Here is a 20,717-nt window from a genome sequence, read left to right as displayed (position 1 = left end):
AACAACACTGTTTTTTCCCCAAAGCAATTGGGGTTAAGTGACTTGCTCAGGGTCACACAGCTAGTAAGTGGCAAGTATCTGGTCTGAGACCGGATTTGAACTCAGGTCCTCCTGACTTCAGGGCTGGTGTTCTATGCTCTGCACCACCTAACTGCCCCCACTGTGCCACCTAGCTGCCCCAATAACAACTTTTCCAGTTTTGAAGGTATGACACTTTAACCTACGATCGTATGTATCTGGCAAGATTGAGTCAAACTTCTATAATTTGGATAGGACTAGATTTTGCCTGTTTGGGTGTGTTATTTGGAGCTAATAATCTTATATGACTAATTGAAGAATGTTATACTTCCTTCAAAGAAGAAAAGGAGGTGGGGGCCCTAGGATGATTAATAGCTCTGCATTTGCATGGGGATGCAAATCAGATACATACATACTTGTGTCTGAATCAGACATGTACCCAGTCTTATCTCTATATAAGGTGAGTATATAAGGCACATTTCTAAAGATCTGGCAAACATTTTTTTCCAGTCAGATTCAAAAAGAAAGATTAACTACATCCCTCTTCTGGGAAACTTAAAACAGGTGAATTGGAGTCATTTGACTATTTTATATTTTTTTGCTAGAGAAATTCAGACTTTATGGTTGTGGTACACAGAGACGGCAAACCGTTTTTGCTTGGTAAAGTTCCATTGGCATGTTCTCCACATTGAAATAAGGAGGACTCCAATAGACCTTCAATTAATAGGATTGAGTTGAATTTTATCAGGGTGAGGAAAATCATTTGGAGAAGATTTCTAGTAGATAGTCTCTTGGGTATGAATTAATTTTGTTGTGTATACTCAGTGGGATGATAATTGGAAGACTGGGTTCTTAGATATTGATAATAGAAAGCAAACCTAGATGTATAAATATGTATGTATGTGATGAGGGAGAGGGAGGAATCTTTCTTTATATTGAGGTTTGACAGCCCTTCTTCAATGCTGTGCTTCTGAGGGATCCCATATACAGAAGCACTCTGACACTTAATGACCCTTAACCCTCAAATAGCTTTGGGACTTCAGGAACCCACAGTAACTGAAGAGAGAATAATAACATAATGAAAATGGAGAGAAGTCATGATGGTCCAAAGTCATTTGATAGAATTTTTTTGTCTGGGCTTCCAAAGCTCTGGAAGTCTTCCCTTTCTTTAGAGGCACCCACACTTTACTTTGAAGAGCTATGAAAAGCCAAATACATATTAGATGAGAGTTTCTCAAAGTGCTTTGGAGAACCCAAGGATTCTAGAATTGTCATAGATTTATGCATTTGAATTGGGGCATTTGGCAAATGGTTAGAGGAAAAATTAAAAAAACAGGTTAGTCAACTAGTGGGGCATTGCTTTATTTTTTATATAGCAACTAAAAACCATTCAATATTTGTGAGAATTAGTGGAAATTTCTTAGAAACCTGGAAGCTCCTAACTTTAGTTACTAATTTACACTGAATTGATTTTTACAGGTGGTTATCACATTCACCAAAGAAGAAAAGAAATATATGCAATGATGGAGCACAGGTAAGAGACAATGCCATTGAAAATCATTCCCTCTCCAATTCTCTCTTTTCCAAAGCATAAGGTTTATGTAGCATTTGAAAAAATCAATCTTACAGATGTGTAATATAATGGGATTCTTCTTCTGATGAACTCAATATTTCCTGTGATGGGAAGCTATGGGTACCTATCCAATAGACAATAAAATTAATAAATGCAGCTGATGATGAAAAAAAGTTGTTTTGTGACCCTGAGCAGGCCTGTACTGGGATTACTCATTGTACCCTCCCAAAGATTTTATAGTCACTGGGCATTAGAAGAAAGGCTGGCAACCACATCCTTTCTTAAATTCCGAAGGTCACACTGAAACAGTTACTTCTCCTCACTTACTGTCTCTAGATGCTTCATTCTGAAGGAACCCAAGATTTCAATGCAAAAGTAGGATTACACCAAATGTTTTTAAAGGTTTAATGGAGGAGATTCATGATTGTCATAAATCTATTTTTTTTTTTATGTGTGTGTGCAATTTGAAAATGAGATCAGGATATTAATCTGCCCCTGGTGGTCTGGCAGTCTTGGTGGACTGGGAACCCTTCCGCTTTTCAGATTAATTTTTATTTTAGCTCCAGCCACCTAAGAAAATTCAGTGAGTCATAGATTGTATAAACATTGCTATTGTATCAATCTACTTTATTAGTTAGGAATACATTCATTAATACTATGTAGTAAGTGAGATTCAGCATAGACATAACCATATTTACTTCTGAAAGGCTATTTCCATTTCTCTCTTACAAATGCCATCTGGCTTTACAAATGACAGAATATGAAGTTATATTACTGAGATGAGATAAAAAAACAAACCCTGGATTTGACTCACAAAAGTAATATAATTTAAGATCTATGTTGATGTTTTTCATTGGCTTCTGTTACTACCAGAGCTTACCTTACACTCAGGTTGACCAGAAGCCTGCTTGGTAGAGTGATTTCAAGAAAACTACAAATATTTCCTCTGACCTTTCCCCATTTTACTTGCTCAGGAGTAGCTGAAACCTCTGTACAAAGATTTATTTTGCCCAATAAGAATTAAGGCTTAATATATACGTGGCCTTGAAAGAGGGAACTTTAAAGTAAGCTCCTAAAGCCTTTCTAGATCCTTTTTTTTTTTGTGGATGGTTGGGGAGAAAGAAGGTGTATACTAGTTATCTGAAAGTGGGGTAGGGGGAAGACACTGCAAAGGAACAGAGCAAGGGAAGACTAGGGACATTAAAGACAAATTCTACAAAAGGAGCTTTGGTATTCAATTGTATAACTTAGTCCATGGTTGTCTCTTATGAACTTGTCATGGGTTCTGGCACCCGTTTCTCTGGATGTCTATGTTTATGCTTATCTGAAATTTGTGTTATGTATTTTTATACTTCTAAAACAAAAATAGTTATGAGATCCATCTAGGGAATTTCTTAACACAAAACCTGCTCCAAAATTCCCTCCAGGATTAGTTGACTTAAAATGAATTTCTCTTCACTGAGGGATAGAAATCAGCAGGACTGAATGCCTGAAATGATGTTGCTCATGCTTTGGCTCATAGCAAAAACAGATAAACTTTTTTATTTTTATCATCAAAAAGTGATTTTGATAAATTCCTAATTCATCAAAACATAATCTTTTTTTCTCTTCATAGCCACTCCCTAATCATTCTATCCCTAGTTGGTCTATTATTGAAAATTTGTGGATCAACAGTTGCACCTGATTCCAAACCGAATGTGGTACTGATAATGGCAGATGATCTGGGAATTGGTGACCTAGGATGCTTTGGCAATGTTACACTTAGGTATGGATTTAGCAAGTTTTAAAATTATTTTGTTGATTAAAAGCTATGAAGTCTATGGCTACATATACCTGTACAATTGGGTTAATTGGTGCTACTTTTTAAAAAAACTTTGCTTTGGTTAAATTAAGGTACCAATTTGACCAAAATGATCATGTTAGTAGTTTCAATAAATGATGTAACCTGTGTCTATAGAAATAATTGCAAAGACAGTTAGGCAGTGCAGTGAATAGAACACTGGGCTTGGAGTCAGAAAGACCTTAAGCTCAAATCTGGCCTTGGATACTTTCTAGCTGTGAAATCCTGATTAAGTCACTTAACTTATGTTGGCCTCAGTTTTCTCCACTGTAAAAAGAGGATAATAAAAGCACCTACTTTGTAAAGTGCCTATTGCAGTGCCTAGCACATTGTAGATGCTATATAAATTCCAGTTATTATTAGCTATTATGTTAAAAGATGAAAGGAAGATTAATCAGAAAGTCGAAGTTTTTTTTTTATTTGGAGCTTGTTTTGGTGAGAAGGATGATTTTTTTTTAAAGTCTAGTGTATGAATAGCCAATAAATTAAGTTTAAAATGCACATTCATGAGGGATTTACAAATAATATGATGCTTTAATATCAATGCTATGTTCCAGGATCAGTTTAATGAATCTAGAAACAATTGAGAAATATTTAATCTAGAAGAGAGAAAACATAAAAGAGCGATGTGTATTTGTGGGGTTTTCATCTCAAGAAAGAATTTACTGTATTCTATTTGAATCAAGAAAGTGACTGTAAGTAGATAGAAAGTACAGAGAGAGATGTAAGCTCCAAAAAATAAAACTTCCTATCAATTAGAAGGCTCCAAAAAATTGAATAGATTATCTTGGAGATTGATGAATTGTCTTTTACTGGTGGTATTTGAACACATGTGTGGGTAGTGTAGAAAAGCTTGTTTGGGTAGAAGTTGGAGTAACCAATGTTTCCTCACAGTTTTGATAAGCTATTATTCTATTAATTGACATAAATGCACTTAAGTCTGTTACCATTTAATAATTTGGAAAAAAAAAAGCAACTAAAAATGGAACCCACAACACTTTGATCCTAGCTTTCACTTTCTAAGGTATCCCTAGTTAATGTAGCATCCTGGTAGGAAGGGAAAACAATACTGGAAAATCTATGTTGTCTAAATGTTCTGTGAGTATGAACTTAAGCAACATTAACTGAACATTCTCATATAACTTGAGTTAACTTAAAACATGTTTACCCCCCCCCCCCCACTTTTTAGGACTCCTAATGTTGACCGTCTCTGCAAAGAAGGTATAAAACTCACTCAGCATATTTCTGCAGAAGCAATGTGTACCCCCAGCAGAGCAGCTTTCCTTACAGGCAGATACCCTGTCCGAACAGGTTTGAAGATCTTTAAAGTATTGTGTCATTAATTGTTTGTAGAATTTTGCTTCATTGATATCAGAAAATAGCATAAATCTTATAGTGCAGTGGTGTCAAACTCAAAGAGAAATGGAGGCTGGTAACTGTTACATAAGGATCTCTACAGGCCACACATTGACTTAGATTTGAAATGTGATGATGTCTATGTTTAAATTGCATGTCTAAACTGTCTGTTTAAATTATTTTGTTAAATATTTCCCAATTATATTTTTATCTGATTTGGACCACACTCAGAAGTGTTGTGAGTATGTGGCCCACTGGAGATTGTTTTGACACCTCTGAAATAGTTGAAAGAGTACTAACTCTGGCATTAGAGGATCTTGGTTCAAATCCTACTTCTGACACAAGTCATTTAACCTTCTTGAGTCTCAGTGTTTTCATCTGTAAAAGGAGTGAATTGATCTACATCACTTCTAATATACCTTCCAGTAGGGGACAGATACATGGTACAATGAATAGAGCACCGAGCCTGGAATCCCAGGAAGACTTGAGTTCAAATCCAGCCTCAGATACTTACTAGTTGTGTGACCCTGGGGAAGTCACTTAATCTCTTTTCCCCCTCAGTTTCCTCATCTCAAAAATGGAGATGATAATAGCACCTACCTCACAGAGTTGTTGTGAGGATCAAATGAGGTAGTAATTGTCAAGTACTTGGTACATAGTAAGCCTATATCAATGTACATAGATATAGATATCTATACCTATGTATCTCATCATTATCATTATTATTATTAACTCCTATGAACACCATCTAAAATTAATACGAACAAAGGTGTTTAAATTTAAACCCTCCTAGGGTAAAAACTAGATATGTTAATTGAACTTTAAAAGAGTTGTAAAAATAGTCTTATTGTACTCACTGTCCCTTATATTTAGAATATAATCCCTCCCTATCTCAGGTTCATAGAATTCCTGTATTTTTTCAAGACTCAAGTCACCTTCTACAGGAGGCCTTACAGATTAAGGTGAACTTATATCTACTTTGTGTGTATCTTGAAATATCTGTACATGGACATATTTTGTCACAAATTAGAATTAAATTCCCTGAGAGTGGTAATAGTTTTTGGGTTTTATTTGTATCCTCAACACTATCACATAGCACCTAACACATAGTACTTACTAAATGTTCACTGATTGATTAAAATAGCTGGACTAAAAAATTAGACTGGGTTCAGTTCCTGACTCTGCTCAAACTAACTGTAGAATTTGGGAAAGTCACTTGAGTTCTCTAACCATGTGTAAATAGAATATTTTAAATAGGGATTATTTCATTCTTTATCACTTATTTTTGTGTCATTTCAGTGGTGTAGACAATAGGTGATGAGGGCCAGGAAGGCAGTGGCTGTGAGAGAAGAGAGAAATTGTCAGATATAAGAAAAAGCATTGGCAATTTATTGGATAAGCAGGGTGAAGGAATGAAAGTAAGAATTTGAAGATAAAGCCAAGTTTACAAAAATGGCAGATGGCAATAACAAAAGTAATAGGGTGCTTTAAATGTTTACAAAGTACATTCTATATGTTATCTCATTTGATTGTGATACCATTAAGGGAGAAAGAGAAGTTAGAAATTGGGAAGAGAAGTACGTGGTGGGGGAGGTGTGGAAAAATGAACTTTGTCTTCTAAACTTCCAACTTCTCTATTTCTATTGATGATATCATGATCAAATGAGATGATATATACAATATACTTTGGAGACCTTAAAAGCTCTATGTTGAGTTTGAGATGTACTCAGGACATCCAGTTTCAAATATCTAATAGGCAACTGGTGATACAGTTGAGAAGATTGGAGGAAAGCCTGAGCCTGGAGATACACATTCGTGAGTTTCTTGTATAAGAGATGATAATTAACCAAAGAGAGCTAATGAGGTCACTAAAAGAGAGATTGGAAAAGGACAGCTAGGTGGCACAGTAGATAGATCACTTAGCTTGGAATCATCTTCATGAGTTCAAATCTAGCCTCAGACACTTATTAGTTGTGTGACCTTGGGCAAGTCACTTCACCCTCTTTGTTTCAATTCCTCAACGGTAAAATGAGCTAGAGAAGGAAATGGCAAACCATTCTAGTATCTTTGCCAAGAAAATCCCAATGAGGTCATGAAGAATCAGACTCTTCTAAAATGACTGAAGAGAAACAAAAGAGATAGGAAGAAATTGAAGTGAATGGAGGTAGGGTGATTCAGGCACAATGTAGGAGAAGGCAGGTGGGGATGAGGTCAAGTGTACATACAGAAGGATAGCTCGTAGAGAGAACCAATACAAGAGATGGATAGGGATGTATGGGGAATATCAGATATATGGACTAGTTTGGCTGGAATAGAGGGGGAAGGAGAGTAATGTTTTTTTCCCCTATATCATTCAGGTCTGAACTGGAAGAGAGTGTTTACAAATCACTTTATGTTATCTGGTTTTCAGTGTCCTTATTTTCTCATCTGTAAAATGAGAGGACTTGGTTTGATGACCTCTGTGGTTCCTTCTGGTTCTAAGTCTGATACCTGCTTCTTCTAAGTTCTGCAGATATTATTGCCCTATTTAAAAGATGATGAATCTGAAGCTTAGAGGTTAAATGAAGTGCACAGAGGTTAAATTACTATAGTTGGCAACAGAAGAAATCTGAACCCTTTTCTTCTTGACTCAAAATCTGGTGCACTATGTACTTCCCCAATAATACTTAACCTCTGGGGGCTGTTGAAAGAAAGAGTTGGCAAATCATGAAGTGGTATAGAAGTATGAGCTAATCTTTTGTTTTATTTTTAAATAAGTTTTTATTGATATATTCTGTTTGTTGCATCATGGTCATTATCCCAAGTATCCCTCCTCCTTCTCCCTGGGAGCAATCCAATATAAGAAATAATGTTTTTAGAGAGAAAAAAAATAGCAAAACTGATAATACAATGAAAAAGACAAAAATGTATGCAATATGTAACACCTATGTATCTCTCACCTCCATGAAGGGGCAGGTGAGGATGTTGTCTCATATCTCTTCAATGAATCCTGCTTAATCTTTTCTTTATCATTTTGTTACATTGACATTTGGTTTTTGTTTTTTTTTTTTGGTGTTGTTATTTTTTACATATACATTGTTATAGTTACTATCTATATTGTTTGATCCTACTTACTTCATTCTGTACATCTACAACACTTCATACAGATCTTTCCATGATATTCTGTATTCATTACACATATCATTTGTTACAATACAGTAATATTTCATTACATTCATGTACCACAATTTATTTAGTCATTCCCCAATTGATAGGCATCTATTTTGTTTCTAATTCTTAGCTAACATGCCCATACACACAAACACAGTCTCACACACACACACACACACACACACACACACACATACACACACACCACTATAAGTATTTTGGAGCATATGAGGATTTTCTTCTTATGGACTGCTTCCTTGAGATATCAGCCTAGTAATGGAATTTCCGGTTCAAAGGATATGAATATTTTAGTTGCTTTATTTGCATAATTCCAAATTACTTTCCAAGATGGTTGTGCCACTTCAGAGTTTCACCAAAGATGTATTAATGTATCTACTATTCAACTATTCCTTCAAGATTGACTGACAATTTTTTTGGTCACTTTTGCCAATTTTCGTGATGTGAAGTGAAATTTCAGGATTGTTTTAATTTTCATTTCACTAATTATTAATGATTTTGAACATTCTTTTACAAGGCTGTGAATTCTCTTCAATTCTTTTGAGAATTGTTTGATCATGTCCTTTGAACAACTATCTTTTGGTAAATGGTTATTGGACTCCTTTCTATATGTTTACTAATAGTTGATATATCTTGGATAGCAAACTCTTATCAAAGAAATTTGATGCAAAATTTGTTATAATAGGTGCATTGATTTTGTCTATTGAAAAGCTTTTTCATTTAAAGTAATTGATATTATCTTTTTCATCTTTTGTATTTGCCTGTATCTCTTGTTTGGTTTTACATATATATATGTATGTATATGTATATGTATATATATATATATATATATATACCCACACACACACATTACTCATAGCTGTGTGAGTATATGATCTGTTTGTCTTCTAATTTTTAAAATTAATTTTTAGTTTTCAACATTCACTTCCACAAGATTTTGAATTCCAAATTTTCTCCCCATCTCGTTCTTCCCCCCACCCCAAGATGGCATGCATTCTAAATACCCCTTTCCCTAATCTGGCCTCCCTTCTATCTCTCCTTCCCTTCTCTTATCCCCTTCCCCTTCAATTTTCCTGTAGGGCAGGATAGATTTCTATACTCCATTTCCTGTATATCTTATTTCCCAGTTGCATGTGAAAACAATTTCTTTTAACATTTGTGTTTAAAACTTTGGGTTCCAAATTTTCTCCCTTCTTCCATCCCCATCCATCCTCATTGAGAAGGCAAGCAACTCGATACAGGTTGTACATGTGTAGTCATGCAAAACACTTCCATGGTAGTGAAAAACTAAGTATATTTTGCTTAATCCTATCCCACCCACCCCCATTTATTCTATTCTCTCTTTTGACCTTGTCCCTCCTTAGAAGTGTTTGCTTCTGATTACCCCCTCTCCTAATCTACCCTCCCCCGCTCTTTGTCCCCTTCCCTCCCTAATTTCCCGTAGGGTAAGATAGATTTCCATACCCAATTGAGTGTATATGTTATTCCCTCCCTAAGCCAAATCCGATGAGAATATGTATTCTAATTTTTTTATAGTATGGTATTTAATATTAAGATTGCATATCCATTAAGAATGTATTCTGAAATATGATACAAGGTGTTTGTCTAAGTCTAATTTCTGTCAGTCTACTTTCCAGTTTTCCCAGCAGCTTTTATCAAAGAGAGATTATTTTTCTCTAAGTAATTAATATTTTCTGCTTTGTCAAATACTGAGTTATTAAGTTCTATTGTTTCTGCTTCTCCCTTGAGTAGTCTGTTCTGTTGGTCTACATCTCTATGTTTTAATCAATACCAGATAGTTTTGATAACTGCTGCCTTACAATATGATTTGATGTTTGGAAGTGCAATTTCTCCATTTTCTCTACTTCTTTTGCATTTGCTTTAGTATTTTAGATCTTTTGTTTTTCCAAATGAATTTTATTATTATTTTGTCAAGTTCGATAATGTATCACCTTGGTAAATTGATAAATATAGAATTAAAAGAGTAAATTAATTTCAATTTTTCTTATATTGGTGCAGCCTAGCCATGAGCAATATTCTTCCTTCTATTTTAGTTCTTTATTTCTTTAAGGAGCATTTTGTAATTAAATCTATACAAGTCTTTTGTGTGCTTTGAGAGGTTGATCCCGCGGTACCTAAGTGGTGCAGTGGATAGAGCACTGGCCCTGGATTCAGGAGGACCTGAGTTCAAATCTGGACTCAGACATATAACACCAGCTATGTGACCCTGGGCAAGTCACTTAGCCCCATTGCCTAGCCAAAAAAAAAGGTTGATCCCCAGATAGTTTATGCATTTTGTAGTTATTTGGAATGTGATTTCTCTTTCTATTGTTGCTTCTTGTGTTTTGTTTTTATTATATACAAATGATGTTGATTTTTGAGGCTTTATTTTGTGGCCTGAAGTTTGTGGAAACTACTAATTGCCTTAGTTATTATTATTATTTTTTTTGCTGATTATCTAGGATTTTCCAAGCAAACCATCATATCATCTTGAAATATGGATAGTTTTAGCTCCGCTTTATGTATCTTTATGCTTTTAATTTCTTTCTCTTGTTAAATTGCTATCATTTCTATAATCACTCCCATATTTATTAAAAGAATGTTTTTGAGTATCTCTATTTCATATTGTGCTTGTTTTTGATTTAAGATAGATTTTTTTGTGACACTAAAAATGTTCATTTTGTGCCCATACGTTATACTTTTTTTTTTTTGGTATAAAAGTGATGTACTTTGTCAAAGGCTTTTTCTGCAGCTAGTGAGATCATATGGATTTAGATGATTTGATTTTTAATATGATTGATTATGTTGTTTATTTTCCTAATGTTGAACTATCTTTGCATCCTTGATATAAAATTCCTTTGTTCATAATGAATGAGTTTTTGAATAAGTTTCTGTAATTTGTTTGACAGGATTTTGTTTTAAAATCTCTAGTGACTATTAATTATACTGGCCTATATTTTTCTTTTAGTGTTTTATTTTTCCCTAGTTTATGTACTAAGATTGTATTTATGTCATAAAAAGATTTTGGTAGGGTAAACATTTTCTCAACTTTTATAACTAACCTGCAAAGCTTTTTAAAATTTTGCTTAAATTTTCCTGCAGAAAATTCCTCAGTAACAGAAGTTTATGTTTTCTTCAGCAGTTTTTTTTAGTAACTAGATCTATTTCCTTTTCTGAGATTGGATTATGTAAGAACTCTCTCTGTTCTACTGATAGTTTGGATATTTTATACTTTTGAAGGTATAACTTTATTTCTTTTGTTTTGTTAGCATATAACTGTGCAGAATATTCTTTTTATTTCTTCTGATTTTGCTATTTTGGGCATTTTATTTTCTGCTCTGATATTTTTAATCAGATTAACTAAGAGTTTACCAATTTTATTAGTTCTTTCAAAGAATCACCTTTTAGTTTTACTTATCATTTCTATGGTTTTTTCTTCATTTTAAATTTATCAATTTCCCCTAATTTCATTATCTTCTATTTAGCACTTACTTTAAATTTGTTTATTGGCTTTCTAATTTTTAAAATTCGTATGCCATTCATTAGTCCTCTTTTTCATTTTGTTAATGCATGTTTGTAGTGATATAATTTTTCCTTTGATTACTACTTTAGGGCATCTCAGAAATTTTGGTATGTTGTTTTATCATGATTTTTTCTTTGACTCATTCATAATTTAGAATTTCATTGTTGTCTCTATTTGGGTGTCTTTTGTTTGTGGTTCCCCAGTCTATTTCATTTTTTTTATTGTTTTATAATCTATAAAGAATTTATTAATTGTTTCTGCATTTTTACTTTTGTTTACAATATGGTTTGAGCTCAGATTTGCATAGTAGGTATTCCTGGGCTGCATCCTGAGCTCCATTGCTCTTCAGAATATATTATTCCATTCCCTCCTAACTTTTCTGGTGGGTGCAAAATTTGTATTATTTGAATTTTCTTCTCTTTGTATTTGAAGGTCTTTCTCTGGGTCACTTGCAGTATTTGTTATTTTGAATAGGAACTGTTAAATTTAGCTACTATATATATTAAGTTTGCAGGCTTGCTTTTTTTTTTCCCCTAGACGCAATCTGTGAATTATTTAAATTTGTATTTAATTTTCTATGTTAAGAAGTTCTGAGCAATTCTATTTTGTTATTTTCTTCATTATGGTATTAAGATCTTTTGTCATTTTGTGTTCTGGGAGATCTATAATTCTTAGGTTGTCAATATGCATTCTGTCTTCAATAATTAGTAAGTTTTGCTTGCATTTTGGGCATATTTTCTTTTAATATTAATGTTTTTTCTTTCTTCCTTTTCTACATCAGACCTGCACAACTTGGCGGTAGGTAGGGGCTAAAATTAAAATACACTAAACTTCTTTGGGTTGCAGATAGGTTAGACTAAAGACAGACTGACAATGGTTGGTTGCTGTAGGTCATGTAGCAAACAGGAGAGAGTGTGCAGTGGCAACCCTGCATTTTTTGTAGGCCTCCTCAAATCCTTTGTCAGGCTGCAAGCACTCTCCAGTCCGTATGTTGTGCAGGCCTGTTCTAGACTGTCCGTGACTTCTTATATTTGCATTCCCTATCCATTGTTTTTTCTTTTATTTCTTTGATGAGAATTTCCACCACAGATTCCAGTTTTTTTCTATTCTGCCCAATATTTTTGCTTTGCTAGACATAAATTTTCCTCTCATAATTCCTATTTTGAATCACTCAGGAACAGTGTGTTGTGGTTCCAAGTTTTCCTCACATTCCAGAGTCTGTCTTAAGTGATGAATTATTTTTCTTTGTTTTGCAAGTATTTATTCATGGGTTATTGAATTTGTTTACTAGACCTGGAGGCTGTATCTCCTTCTGTTATTGTTTTTCTTGTTGATATTTCTGTTATATTCAAGTTTTTTTAGTTTTCTTGTTCCTGAAATTGTTGGTGATTTCAGTCTCTCTCTGCCCCCCCCCCCCCCAGCTCCAATGTCCAGGATTGTTTACTTCCTGACTCTTTCCCCTCTGATGGTGGCTTCTTTGGAGGCTAAGTCTCAGTGTCTCAGACTTCTCCCATATTGGACAGTTCACAGTTTTCCAGCCTAGGTCTCTGTCCTGAAGCGACTTTTGGGGGATCAGAAGTGGCTCCAGCTCTTCTCTTTCCCTCACACTTAATGGAGTTCTGCTCCCCCTCGCCCCTCCACCACAAGGAGTCCTGTCCACTTCCCAGTTTCTTAGTTCTCTGGCCTGTCACCTGCAGTTCAGACAGCTTTCACTCTGGTGCTAGTGGGTTGTCCTCCCCAGTACCAGCAGTTCAAAATTTTGCAGCTTAGCCTCTAGCAGACTTTTGCTCCTAAAAGACTGAGACTGCACTGGGTATCTGTCACAGCTTTGGGAAACTTCTGAAGCCCCGAGCCTGAGCCTTGACAACCCCGGGGAAAAGGAAGGATGAATCAGGGTGAGTGTTGGGCTTTTTTGTGCTTTCTTGGATCTACTAGTGCAGCTTCTCTTCCACTAGCATGGTAGGTGTGCTGAGTGAGCTCAGAGTCAGTGAGCATCAAATCATAGGCTTTTAGGGTTTTTTTTAAAACTTCTTTTGGATTCTGGTTATTCCAGTCCATGGAGACAGCTGAAATTGCCTTATCTGTGGTGTATAATTTCTATTTTGGAGAGACCTAAGAGGTCATGGGAATTAGAGAAACTATCTAGTCTTCAATCTTATTATTCATATGATCCAGAAGTCCATGAACTGATTATTAAGGTAAACAGACACAGGAAAATTACTGTTACTAAATTTAGAAATGTTCTTGGATCTCAAGGTTTTCTTATCTATTTTATGTCATTGTGTGCATATTACTTCATCGCAAGCACTTCAGACAATTTATCTCATATATATGTATATATGGGGAGGAAGGATTATTATTTGGAAATAGTATTTTTTTCAGTTCTTCCAAATCCTAGATCATATCTTTTGCTTGTGAAGTTTTCCAAATCTTTTTGGGCATTCAGAATCTCCTCCACAACGAAAAACAAACAAGAGCAAAGAATACTTTGTTGAATGAATGAATATCTAGAGAAATGTGCAGAAATTTTATAGTGCATTTGTGTGTGTGTGTGTGTGTGTGTGTGTGTGCGCTTTCTAGGGGAAGATTTTGATATGTTTTTCCAAGTGTGAGAGCTATTCTGTCTTGACATGTGTTGAAGCCATGGCTATTTCTACCTCCCTATCCTGAGAGGCAGAATCAAATCAGTGAGTATGAGATGCTGGGGTTATATTGTGATTCACTTTTCATAAAAGAAAAGGGGAAAAAAAACATCATGTTATAGCATATAGAGAAAAATTTTGGAGTCAGAGAGCAGCAAAATCTTGCTTCTGATATGTGGAATGAATACTAGCTCTAAAGTCAGAAGATCTGGATTCAAATATTGCCTCTGGCACTTCCTACCAGTGTGACCTTGGGCAAGATGCTTATCCTCTCTGGGCTTCAGTCTATTTACATTCAGAAAGAGAGGGCTAAACACTAATCCAACTAGATAATTTCTAGGTTCCCTTCTAGTTCTAGATATATGATCCTATGTCATAGTCTAACTCTGTGACCATGGGCAAGTCATTTGACATCAGAGGCAATGTTCTAAATTGCACATAAATTGCTGATTTTCCATCTTTGTTAAAGAATGCTTCCTTTACTGATGAAATCACATGTCTGAATCACACAATGAAACCTCCAAAACTCTCTCTAGGGAAGAAAGGAAAGAAGGAAGGTAGGTAGGTAGGAAGGAAGGAAGGAAGAAAGGAAAGAAAGAAGTATGGAAGGAAGAAAAGAAGGAAGGAAGGAAAGGAGGAAGGGAGAGATGAAAGGAGGAAAGAAGGGAGGGAGGAAGGAACAAAAGAAAGAATGAAGGGAGAGAGAGAGAAGAAGGAAAGGGAGGGAGGAAGGAGAAGGAGGAAGGAAAGAAGTAAGAGACGGAGGGTGGGAGTGAGATGGAAGGGAGAGATTGAGAGCAAAAATAGAAAGTAGAAAAACACCTAGGATAGTCAAGAGTAGTATTTTCTCAATCTCTTTGGAACTGGGTTTCTATTGGGAGAAGCAGAGTCAATGTCATTAATACTGTGAGGACTGTTAGGATTTGAACAATGTTTATCTTTCACCTGTAATAGCTTGACATAATGGATGGAGTTTATTGTTTATTGAAAATCATTTCCCCCAAAAATTAACCAACAAATTCATTCATTCAACAGTATCTTCCATGTACAAAGCAGAAAACTCTCCCTGAGCTTGCATCCTAGTTATGAAACCAAGATATGATATGTACATAGGGAAAAAAATAACTAACTCAAATAACTCAAAATAACATAAAGTAGTATTTAACAAGTGAGATGCAGTATGGTAAGGACCCAGCTGGAACTCAGGAAGACTTGGGTTCAAGTCAGACCTTTGACACATATCAGCTGTGTGACCATGAGCAAGTGCCTTAACCTCTCATTGTTCCATCAAAATTTGAAATTACGGACAAGTTGTCAGTTTAAATTTACTGAAGGGATTTCCATACTAATAGCTCCTACACCAATGAAATCATGCATCTGGACCTATATATCTATTAAATGCCAAATAAATGAGTAGCAAAAGAGCACAGTGGGCTCCTAATATCAGGGTCAGAGGTGACACTGAGCAAAAGGGTAGGGATTAGATAGAAATTTGACTCAAAATGATCTAGTTTCAATTCCTACTGCTGAAGGTACTGGCTGTGTAATCATGGACAATTAACTCCTCATTTCAAGGAAACAATTCTCTAAGGCAACAAATTGTAGATTAGTTGAACTGCATTTGTAGAGAGAGTTCACTGATAAGTAAATCTGGACCAGGAAAAAACAAACAAACAAACAAACAAAAAATATCCTTAAGCTGAGAAGGAATGCAGTTTGTAGCAGAAACTGGAAAACAAAAATAAAAACTGTGGTCACATGGCTCATGGCTGGACTGACCATGTTTTTTTTTCACTCTAATTTCAGGGATGGTCTCTAGAAATAGCCGCCGTCCCTGTAGTGTATTCAACTCACTTGGGGTCCATGGAGGGCTCCCTCGGAATGAAACCACATTTGCAGCCACCCTAAAGAAGCATGGTTATAGCACAGCACTGATAGGTATGTGGAAATCACTTTCAAAATTGCTTTTTCTTCTCATTCCTTCTTCCTGTCCCTCTATCCCTCCCAAAAAAGTTATAAGAAGTTGCAATACTGGCAGGCTGTGTATTTGAGGGAAGATCATTTATTTTAAAAGAGTTGATTGACATTAACAAATTGAGAAACTGAAAATAGCTATTCAACTTAGCTAAGAGTTTGGAAATGTATAATCAGATGTGTAATCTTGGCATATAATTAAATGTTTCTTTGTGTTCTTTTAGTGTAACATTAAAAGTACTGAAAGTACTCACATACAACTGAAATCTCATCATTGCAGGTATTCCCTCTGTCTATGCAAGTCTTAAGTCATCCATGCCTTCCCACCCTGGGCAATCATTGTTCTTGTTCTTTCATCAGTTTGATTCAGAAGCTTTGCCCAGGATCCTGGTGGCATTTCTCACTTTGTCCTGGCATCTGACTATACCAGTGGAGTTCATTACTGGTTGATTGAATGATGTGCTTGACAATGATTATCCTGCACTTTTGCTACACAACCAGTTAGTCAACTACATTTATTCATCACTTACATTATGCCAAGCATTGTATTAAGCACAGGGGAAACAAAGAAATGCAAATACATTCTCCCTTCCCTCCAAAAACTCAAATAGCTCCTTCACTTTTTCTAGTCCATTCTTTGAGAGTGTCTTTTACTGTCATTCTCTTTTGTAATGCCTAGCTATAACCTGCTCATACCCACCATGTGCCTCTCTATTAACCTCAATGCTGGCTCAAATTAAAGTTACATGTCTTTATGAGCTTTCTCTTTGCTCCAGACATTGCTATTGTTCCTTCTTAAAATTCCCTCCCCTTTACTGATCTGAATCCATCACCTGCCTCCAAGTCAGGATCAAAACTCTGCACTTATAAGAAGCCTTATATCCTATCAGCCCTACCTGACTAATCACTTCCTTCTGCTGCACCTGCAATATCATGTCTGCTTCATTGGCACAAGGACTATTACTGGCAAGATGCCCATCTTTGTGCAGTCTCCAAGAATCACTGCTGGCCACCTGATGAAGGATTTTACTCCACCTTCCTGCTAATGAGAATCAGGAACTGGGATAAGATCATCCCTCCCCCTTATACACACACACACACACACACACACACACACGTGCGCGCACACACACACACTATCATGCACACAGACACAGGCACACACATATATACACAACCTTTCTTACCAATATTAGTATTTAATGTATTCTCAGAGCCACCCTAGCTCTTCCCATCCTACCTCTCCCATACTGTCTTAGAGAAAAATTTTTTATTTAATTGCCAATGAAATTTTACCTCTATGAAAATATAAGGGATTGAGGAATTGGAGCTGAGAGGAAATCCAGCTATCAGCTAATCCAATGCCTTCATTTTACAGGAAAATAAATTGAGGTTCAGAGAGGCTCAATGACTCATCTAAGGTTATCCAGCTCATTAGTGGCAAAATGAGAATTAAACAAAGGTTTCCTGACTCCCACTTCTTTGGGCTTTTCACTATATCACACTATTATTCACAGACTCTTTGGAAAGAAAACCATTCCAGCTGTGCTGTGATTTTAATTTACTCTTTACCCTGCTTCCCCACCCCATCTTTCACAACATACTTTGGATAGAGCCATAAAGATGTGTGAGATACCTATAATTGTGTTTCTTCTCTATCACCTGGCTAATATCTATCTGTTTAGGAATAAGTATAGAACAAGTGCATACAAGTATATCAACACATGCAGCTTGCATTCTCACAACACATTTCAAATAGCATTTTAATATAAATTTTTTTTGTTATTTAAAAAACCCAAACCCCTATGAGCTAGAAAAGACAATGTAATCTCTGATTTAAAAACAAGGAAACAAAAAAACGAAGCTAAAAATGAGCATCTCCTAACAACTCAGTTACCTTTGAGAAACAAAGCAATCTTTGAGGAGTAGGAGATGAACTACTTGGAAAACAAAAGACCTTGGTTCAAGTCCCAACTTGTGTGAATTTGATGAGAAATTTCCTATCTCTGGGCTCAAGGTTTTTCATTTGTGAAATTAGGATGAGTGGGATACATGGTCTCTAAGTTCTCCTTCCAGTCTATCATTATATTACTTTGTAAGTAATGAAGACATTTACATCATATGGCAAGTGAACAGAAGAAGAACTGTAATTCTGTCTCCTAATTCTAGTTAAAGCTCTATCCTTATGTTCTCTGTATTTTTTTTTGACAATTCCCTGAAGTTCCCTGTGCCTTTGTTCATCTCTCATGAGAGGCCCCCAGGATAATTACCTCAAGTTTAAGTTATTGTGTAGCCCTGCATCCACTGAAAATAATAGCTCACAAATTCCCATTGATATACTTAAATGTCTCTAGTCAGTCAGATGACATAACTATTTCACATAACTATTATTCATAATAGTATAGTAAAAAGAGCATGGTGTATAATCTTTGTAATATATTATAGTTTTAGCTAATATTTTATTTAGGATTTTGGCATCCATATTCATTAATGAAATTGGTCTATAGTTTACATGACAACTTTATTATATATTTAAAAGGAAAAGCAAGTTGTACATGATAGATTTGCAGTTTCATGTATAATCATCTCTTTCTTTTTATTCTACTATGTTATGGAAATACTTTTATTAAGTTCAGAATAAAATAAATGAAATTTTTTAAAAAATAAAAGAAATGACATAATAGAGAAATGTCCCCATATACCTAGAGCATACTGTCCCATAAATACAAACATCATAAGTCATGATATGGGACATGCATAGGGTTCATCAGAGGGGTATACACATAGGGAACTTATATATCTAGGACATATGTGCTGAGTGACAACTCACTCTTCTGGTAATGCCATTGCACAACTCTCACTGGGCTTGCTCCCTACTGAGTGTGGAATTTTACTTCCCTGGTCCTTATTGATCTTCTGATGACTGCTGGTGAACACTGATAATGTAAACCTGATATTGCTTCACTGGCAATGGTGGGTGTTTATTCCACTGGTCTCATTCTCATGGTTTCTACTGGGAATTGTTCCCTGCTACCAGATATCTCATGTCAAGTTTATTTATTAGTACAGGTTCTCGGTTAGGACCTTTCCTAAAAGCCTCACAGCTTTTTGGTCATAGTCGCCATATCTGGCGAACAAAAGGCTGACAGAGTACTCTAAGGCTAAGATTAAGTATTTTCTTTAGGACTCTATGTCTAGGCAAACACCTACTTCCTCAAAGAAAGAAGTTTCCCCAAAGTCTTTTCTGGTTTAGCACACAAATGAATATAATACAAAATAAGAAACTATGGAATGTTCTCTACTCACTTCTCCATCGTTCTTGTTCTTATTATGCATGTCTGTGAGTAGCAAAATCCTTATTGCTTTGGTGAATAATTTTGGCTAGGTAAGTATAACTCTCATTGTATACTAATATTTGAAATAAGGATAACACAATTGCTCTAATCACCTCAAAAATATTTATGGGGCAATTTAAGTCAGAATAGCTGTATAATGAATAGATAATGTGATTGAAAGATCCTAAGAATCTTTTCCTCTTATAAGTACTATCATATCCAATTAGCAAAAGTCAAGCAGAGTACTTCCAGGCTAAGATTAAATTTTTTCTTTTGAATTCTGAACTGTACAAACAACTATATCTTTATTATGAGACATTCCCAAGATCCTCTCTGCTTTTCATACAAATAAATTTAAGCCACAACAAAAGATAAGCTAAGGTGCTCCAGGTGTTCTAGGATGCAGATGACATTGCACTGATTGTATCAAGCCACTGGATATTGTAGAGGCTTCAGGAAGAGATCTATAATCACTTAAAGAACTTTGGCTTTTCCATCAGCACAGAAAAGACCAAGTATATGAAGAATTCCTATTGTCTAGATCAACAAACATTTGAGTTGATACCCTCTAGAACTTGCCCAATGGTATTTATATCAACAAACAATATAGATGGCCAATGAGCTGATCCTAGTGGTGAAAAGTAGTAGGAAAGGAGGCTAAATTGTTTTCATAAAGTTGTAAAACTTTTTCACTGATCACATGTTTCAAACAAAACCAAAGTATCATCTCATCAATAAGTACCACTTTATGATTGCCACATAATGGTGCATGATATGGAATATGATTGCCCCTAAAGAACCTAAAGAAGGGAATCACAGAAAGGATAATTAAAAGGTGCATGGTGGGGGTGAGTGGGCTTCAACATATAACCAATAAGGAATTCCAAAGAAGTATAGAAATAAAGAACATCATCAAGGATCATCAAGAAGTATGAAAGGATGAAAAGATGAGCTGACCACATGGTGAGAGGTAGGAGACAGCAGAACATTCTATTTGTGCCTTCACTATATCTGGAGGAAGTAAAGAAGGCCTCCAATATGTTGAAGTGATTTCCTAAGTTGAACATTTGAAAGAACATGGAGAAGAGTCATACAAGATGGACATGCCTTGTCAGGTTCTGATAAACATCATTGAAGGGCACTCCCAAATAGAAGAGCTAGCTGAGTATATAGATAAGACTACTTCTTGACAAGGTCACAATTATGTTATTCCTCAAAGACAACCTTTAAATAATTTTTTGACAATTTTATTGGAAATATACTGCAATTTACTCATGCTAGCCATGCA

The 20,717-nt window shown here is 35.5% G+C and overlaps 1 protein-coding gene across 1 annotated transcript in view; it reads left to right on the top strand.

Moving 5' to 3' along the window:
- Positions 1–535: 535 nt before the first annotated feature.
- ARSF (arylsulfatase F) overlaps positions 536–20,717 on the top strand; it is a 36,531-nt gene continuing 16,349 nt past the window's right edge. Inside the window, exons 1-5 of the mRNA XM_027842439.1 lie at positions 536–582; positions 1,498–1,552; positions 3,207–3,356; positions 4,621–4,742; positions 15,927–16,058. Coding sequence (XP_027698240.1) covers positions 1,539–1,552; positions 3,207–3,356; positions 4,621–4,742; positions 15,927–16,058 — 418 coding nt within the window. The 5' untranslated portion in view covers positions 536–582; positions 1,498–1,538. The remainder of the gene's footprint in view (positions 583–1,497; positions 1,553–3,206; positions 3,357–4,620; positions 4,743–15,926; positions 16,059–20,717) is intronic.

Source organism: Vombatus ursinus, unplaced genomic scaffold (genome assembly GCF_900497805.2).
Source record: "Vombatus ursinus unplaced genomic scaffold, bare-nosed wombat genome assembly UNPS02014872.1, whole genome shotgun sequence".
NCBI lineage: Eukaryota > Metazoa > Chordata > Mammalia > Diprotodontia > Vombatidae > Vombatus > Vombatus ursinus.
The sequence above is the reverse complement of the archived record's forward strand: the minus strand, read 5'-3'. Positions and strand labels throughout refer to the sequence as shown.